The sequence below is a fragment of the Octopus sinensis genome, linkage group LG15, assembly GCF_006345805.1.
Source record: "Octopus sinensis linkage group LG15, ASM634580v1, whole genome shotgun sequence".
Lineage (NCBI taxonomy): Eukaryota > Metazoa > Mollusca > Cephalopoda > Octopoda > Octopodidae > Octopus > Octopus sinensis.
The window spans coordinates 11769985-11776182 of record NC_043011.1 but is presented as its reverse complement, the minus strand read 5'-3'; the positions used below and the strand labels follow the sequence as shown (position 1 = coordinate 11776182).

The following is a 6198-nucleotide window of genomic DNA, read 5'->3' as shown; positions in this document are numbered from 1 at the left end:
GGACTTATTTTATCCGGTAGCCTGTAATTTGACACTCCCGGTATTTTGACTACGGTAATTTGACCCCCGGTAATTTGAGTGTCAGTCAATTTCCCTCCTGATAATTTCACTCCCGATATTAGAAAAAAATAAAACGTTGAATAACGATAAAATAAAAGTACAGTAAAACATAAAAATATTTCTAAAAGCTTCAATAATTATGAAGGTTATGAGCTATAGCTCGTATAAAGTCCACCTTATTTGCAGGACTATATCACTGAATAATTATCTACAGCTATTTGTTTATATCTTTATATTTTTTTTTTTTGGGGGGGGGGGGGAAGTCCTGCAGATCTGACCTTGATCAAATTCAACCTTTCTTGGTTGCGTCAAATGTTCTTCCTTTTCAATGCAGTAATTAATTTCCATAGATTCGGATGTGTACAAGTTAAAGAACTTTGTAGTGCATTGTGATGGCGAGCTGGCAGAAACGTTAGCACGCCGGGCGAAATGCTCAACGGTATTTCGTCTGCCGTTACGTTGTGAGTTCAAATTCCGCCGAGTTCGACTTTACCTTTCATCCTTTCGGGGTCGATAAATTAAGTACCAGTTACGCACTGGGGTCGATGTAATCGACTTAATACCTATGTCTGTCCTTGTTTGTCCCCTCTATGTTTAGCCCCTTGTGGGTAATAAAGAAATAGGTATTTCGTCTGCCGCTACGTTCTGAGTTCAAATTCCGCCGAGGTCGACTTTACCTTTAATCCTTTCGGGGTCGATAAATTAAGTACCAATTGCGTACTTGGGATCGATTTAATCGACTGGCTCACTCCCCCAAATTTCGGGCCCTTGTGCCTAGAGTAGAAAATATTGTGATATCCCTCTGAATGGTTATTAGTGCGAGGCACATCTGATTCTGTTCTAAAGCAGACATTCCAACTATCAATGGGAAACAAAGGAGTTCTTCGTTGTCTACTTCCTCTACCTCGCATGCATCCCATGCACGATAATTCAAAGTAGAACATAAGTTCTTGCGGAAGATCGTCGTCAACTACAAGATCTTCAAATCCATCAATCACATTATCGAGAGGAAGAAAAACCAGCGCGAAAATCATTTGATTTTAACGCTAAACTCATAATGTCGGCAGATGTAGTTCACCAGAATAGTATGCAATCGGTAATGTATTGTGCTTTATATATGTAATTCATGTCATACACAAGTTTCTTCCTTCCATGGATATTGTTAAAAACGTGAGACATGGTGTATGTATATTTCCTTTTTAAGTAACGAATCAGGCAGGAATGGATCACGGGTAAACCTGTTAACTCTTTAAATAAAACACCCGAGTGGATGACTGAAATGATATTATCAGTTAACTTAATCACTCTGTAAATAAACAACCGAATAGGTGACTGAAATGATACGTTCACTTAACTGAATTACGCTGTAAATCGCCATCAGCAACAACAACAGTAGCAGCAGCAGCAGCAGCAGCAACAACAACAATAATAATAATCTCGAAATTGAAGTATTCAAGATGTGAGGCATGAAGGTGAAAACAAGATTCGAAGGAGCTGGCTCCATTGCGGATAGCAGTCCTCCATGGCAATCTGTTCCTATGAGGATGGCTGGATGTTAGCTTGAGCCAAGGTTCGTTTCAGCTAGTCTTTAAAACGGAATTTCGGGCCTCCTCTTGGTCTTGTTATATATATGGGTACAGAACATCACTGACAGTAAACAACATGAAATACGAAAATAAATGAGCTAAATATGCAAACAACGAGACAAGTAACACAAAAAACCACCCTTCATCCTCGAAATGAGGAGTAGAAAGACAACTGAAGAAGGGTCGTTCTTTGTATTATTTGTTCTGTGTCCCATTTTTTCTCTCGTTGTTTGCGTACTTAATTCATTTGTTTTCGTATTTCTTGTTTACTGTTGGTGACGTTTTGTACCCATATATGCATATATATATATATATGTGTGTTGTGTGTGTGTGTGTGTGTGTGTGTGTGTGTACATGTATATATTATATATATACTAGTCGCCATGATAGATCGTTAGCCACTACACAGATTTTCTCTCTCCGTGTTTCTCTCCTTGTTTTTTCTGTGTCCCTTTCTGTAGAAGAGCGTAGGCTCGAAACGTAAAGACTTTTTCTATTCCTGAGCGTTATACTAATACATCTGTTTGTTTGGTACACCACCTGTCTTCGTCTTTTTTGTTTTTTTCGTAAACTCTCCCTATATTATATATATATATATATATATATATATATATATACTATATATATATATATATATATATATAATATATATATATATATATATATCTATATATATAGTTCTCTATTTATGAGATGAGGAATGTATACATTATTCACATTATTTATATTTGACGTATATTTGTTCTCATCTTATTTGTTCTTAACACAACGTTTCGGCTGATATACCCTCCAGGCTTCATCAGATGTTTTGGGGAAATTTCGAACCTGGGTTCTCATTCCTAAGGTATTTATTTGATGTTGTTATTATTACTATTATTAAGGTCACTGCCTGGAATCGAACTAGGAATCTTCTGGAGGATATATCAGCCGAAACGTTGTGTTAACAACAAAAAAGATGAGGACAAATATCCGTCAAATAGAAATAATGTAAATAATGTAAATAATGTAAATAATGTACATAATTCCTCATCTCTTAAATATAGAAATGTATTATCTAATCGGTACGGAACCGACATTAGACTTCAACGGAGACATATAGAGAAACTCCATCAAAAACTAAAGATTCCGAGTTCGATTCCAGACAGGGACCTTAATTATAATAATAACAACATCAAAAAAATACCTTAGGAATGAGAAACCAGGTTCGAAATTTCCCCAAGACACCTGATGAAGGCTGGAGGGTATATCAGCCGAAACGTTGTGAAGGTGAGGACAAATATCCGTAAATAATGTATGTATATATATATATATATATATATATATGCCCCCGGCTACACCTCTCCTACCTTCGGATCACTGTGGACTCTCTCTCTCTCTCTCTCTCTCTATTAGTATATATATATATATATATATATATATATATATCTATATATATTATATATATATATATCATTTATATTATTGGTGGGTGTGTGTGTTTCGCCTACCACACGATTCACAAGGCTTTGGTCGGCCCGAAGAAGCTAGTAGAAGACCCTTGCCCAAGATACCACGCAGTGTGACTGAACCCGGAGGCATGTGGTTGAGAAGCAAGCTTCTACTACACAGCCACTCCTACGCTTATATATCTATATATATATATATATATATATATATATATACATGTGTGTATGTATGTATATATATATTATATATATATATATATATATACCTATATATATAATATATATATATATATATAATACATACAGATACATACATACATACGTACGTACGTACATACATACATACATACATACATACATACATACATATATGCATGCATGCCTGCATGCATAAATAAATATATATTCATTATATATATATATGCACATACACATGCATAAACGTTTATATTTGTACATACTATGAATGTATGTTTGTACTATGAATGTATGTTTGTACTATGAATGTATGTTTGTACTATGAATGTATGTTTGTACTATGAATGTATGTTTGTACTATGAATGTATGTTTGTACTATGAATGTATGTTTGTACTATGAATGTATGTTTGTACTATGAATGTATGTTTGTACTATGAATGTATATACGGATACGCCACCCGTGTATGAGTAACCGGAGTTGAATCACTCCGAAAATAGATGTCTGTGATAGTCTCTATGGCATTATCTCTTAAAGTATTACATATAATCCTACAACAACAAGCCATAGATAAAATATAAAGGAATCATTCATTTGAAATTTAAAGAATGTCTCTTACCGTTTCCGTATGCTAGATCAATTTTCTTTTGTCTGTTTTCCATGTGGGGCAAAATATTATTTTCCCAACCTGTGGAATTAGTCGCAGGCAGCTTGTCTCGATCTCCAAACTCTTTTTTAATTAGAGTTATAGGTGGAAGCAGAAAATTGTCATTGGTGTGTATATTTTTGATAACATTAAATGAAATTGTTCGTCTTTTGTTTTCCTCATCTACGTTGTTTTCATCATTATTGCGTGATGAGACTGTCGTATTTGTTTTGTTATTAACGTTGCTTTTGTTGCTCTGAGAATAGCAGCTGCTGTTGAAATTTATGCTGTTAGCGGTGTTGTTGATATCTATAATGTTGTTTGTTGATGGAGTAGGAGTTGTGGTCGTGGCTGTGGTCGTTGAGGTAGTGCTACTGATGTGATATGTTTTGCTATCTTTGACATCGATCGTATGTGTTGTAATTATACTAATGGTGTTGTTATTGCTAGTAGAAATATTTTTTAAAACACCAGCAGTAGTTGCTGTGGTAGGGAATGAAGTAGTAGCATTGGTAACAGTGGTGTCATCTTGTGAAGTCTTACTGAAAGCCAACAACGATTCACGATGTGTGTCGTCTGCTAATATTTTAACGCCATTTAATACCGTCGGTTCCTGTGATTGCTGCTGTTGTTGACTCTGACAGTTCTCCTGATGGTGATAATGTCGATGTTGTTGTTCACGATGAAGATGGTGGTGTTGATGATGATGTTTGTGGTGACAATGTCTCTCAAGAAACTGGATGCTGGTATTAACTTCTTCTTTCACATGTATTGGAATTTCCTCTTTGGCGTAACTGTTTTCATTTCTTTCCCCCTTTTTGTATTTTACTTCTGGTTCTGTTATTTGTTCTTCTTTTTCTTTTTCTTCTTCCTCCTCTTCCTCTTCCTCTTCATCATCCTCCTCTTCTTCTTCATCTTCTTCTTCATCTTCTTCTTCTTCTTCTCCCCCTCCTCCTCCCTCTCCTTCATTTTCTTCTGTTTCACCTTTATGGCTTTGCTTGCTTTCATCATCTCCGTCTGTATTCTCGCTACCCTCATCATCGTTATCATTGTCGTTACCATCGAAATCGTTCGCTAAATCTAATTGGTCCTCAGCATCGGATTGAGATAAAACTTCGACATCTTGTTTGTGTTCTTTTTCTTCATGCTCTTCCCCTTCTCTACTCGAGAGACTAGTCTCTCGATTATAACTGTCATTTGAATATAAATAATGGAATTTCTGCTGGTGATACAAGAGCTCTTCCGACTGTTTATGAAGCTCATAGATTTGTTGAAACTTTTGATGATGATTTTGCACTTGGTCATCGTGATGGTGATTCCTATGTTGTTCTTGCAGTTTTTGTTGTTGCTGCTGTAGTTGTTGCTGGTGATGTAGTTGTGGTTGTAGATATAGCTGTTGCTGGTAATGACTGTGATGGAATTGCTGTTGTTGCTGTTGCTGCTGTTGTTGCTGCTGCTGCCGTCGACGGTATTGTAGTGGATGTTGGTGTTGCTGCTGTAGATGCCGTACTTCACGATGATAAAACTTATGTTGCTGACTAACTGAAAGACTTTTAGACCATAGCGTCGGTCTATTAACACTGACTGCATCTGTATAAACAAGCGTTCGTCTGTCTGAACGTAGTGGTCCCTTCTGTGTCGACAATTTGTCTGACGTCTTCTGACATGTCCGCCTCAAGATATTTTCTATGGAAAATGGCGTCAGCATTTTTTATTCTTAGTTGATTTTCTTCTTAACACAAGAAAATTTGGCTTGCCTTTTCCAAGTTAACCGCAGATGGTTAATGAATTGGCAAATTGTAAATAGTCTTTGATGTAGTATAAGTAAAAAAAAACAACAAAAAAAAACAGCTCCCTGTTTTGAAAGGCTTTTTGAAACGTAAGGGTTAACGGTAGTCGAAGAAACCACTTATTGACTAACGTTGACGTAGTATCGCATCATCATCCTTCTCTTTCTTTCTTTCTTTCTTTCTTTCTTTCTTTCTTTTTTTTTACCTTTCTTTTAACTTGATTCAGAAAGTAAATGCTCTGACATGCAATTCAGTTAATGTTTTGCTGTGTAGTTGTGCAGTTATGTAACTTCATACATGTATACTTTTATGAATATATATGTACTGTGTAGCCATATAGCTGTATAGGTATCTAGATGGAAGAATGTAGGAAACGGGGCAACTGGAATCGGTAAGTAGTTGATCTTTCTTCATAAAACATTCCAGGAATCTGTAGAGCAATGTGTTTTGGTGGCAAATTCCCATCTGTAAGT

General features: G+C 36.0%; 1 protein-coding gene across 1 annotated transcript in view; it reads right to left on the bottom strand.

Annotated features, from left to right (window-relative positions):
• LOC115219954 (putative uncharacterized protein DDB_G0282133) overlaps window positions 1-6198 on the bottom strand; it is a 45607-nt gene that overhangs the window by 39271 nt on the left and 138 nt on the right. The window contains exon 1 of the mRNA XM_036509478.1: window positions 3909-6198. This exon is cut by the window's right edge and continues 138 nt beyond it. Within this exon, the coding sequence (XP_036365371.1) occupies window positions 3909-5643 (1735 nt within the window). The 5' untranslated portion in view covers window positions 5644-6198. The remainder of the gene's footprint in view (window positions 1-3908) is intronic.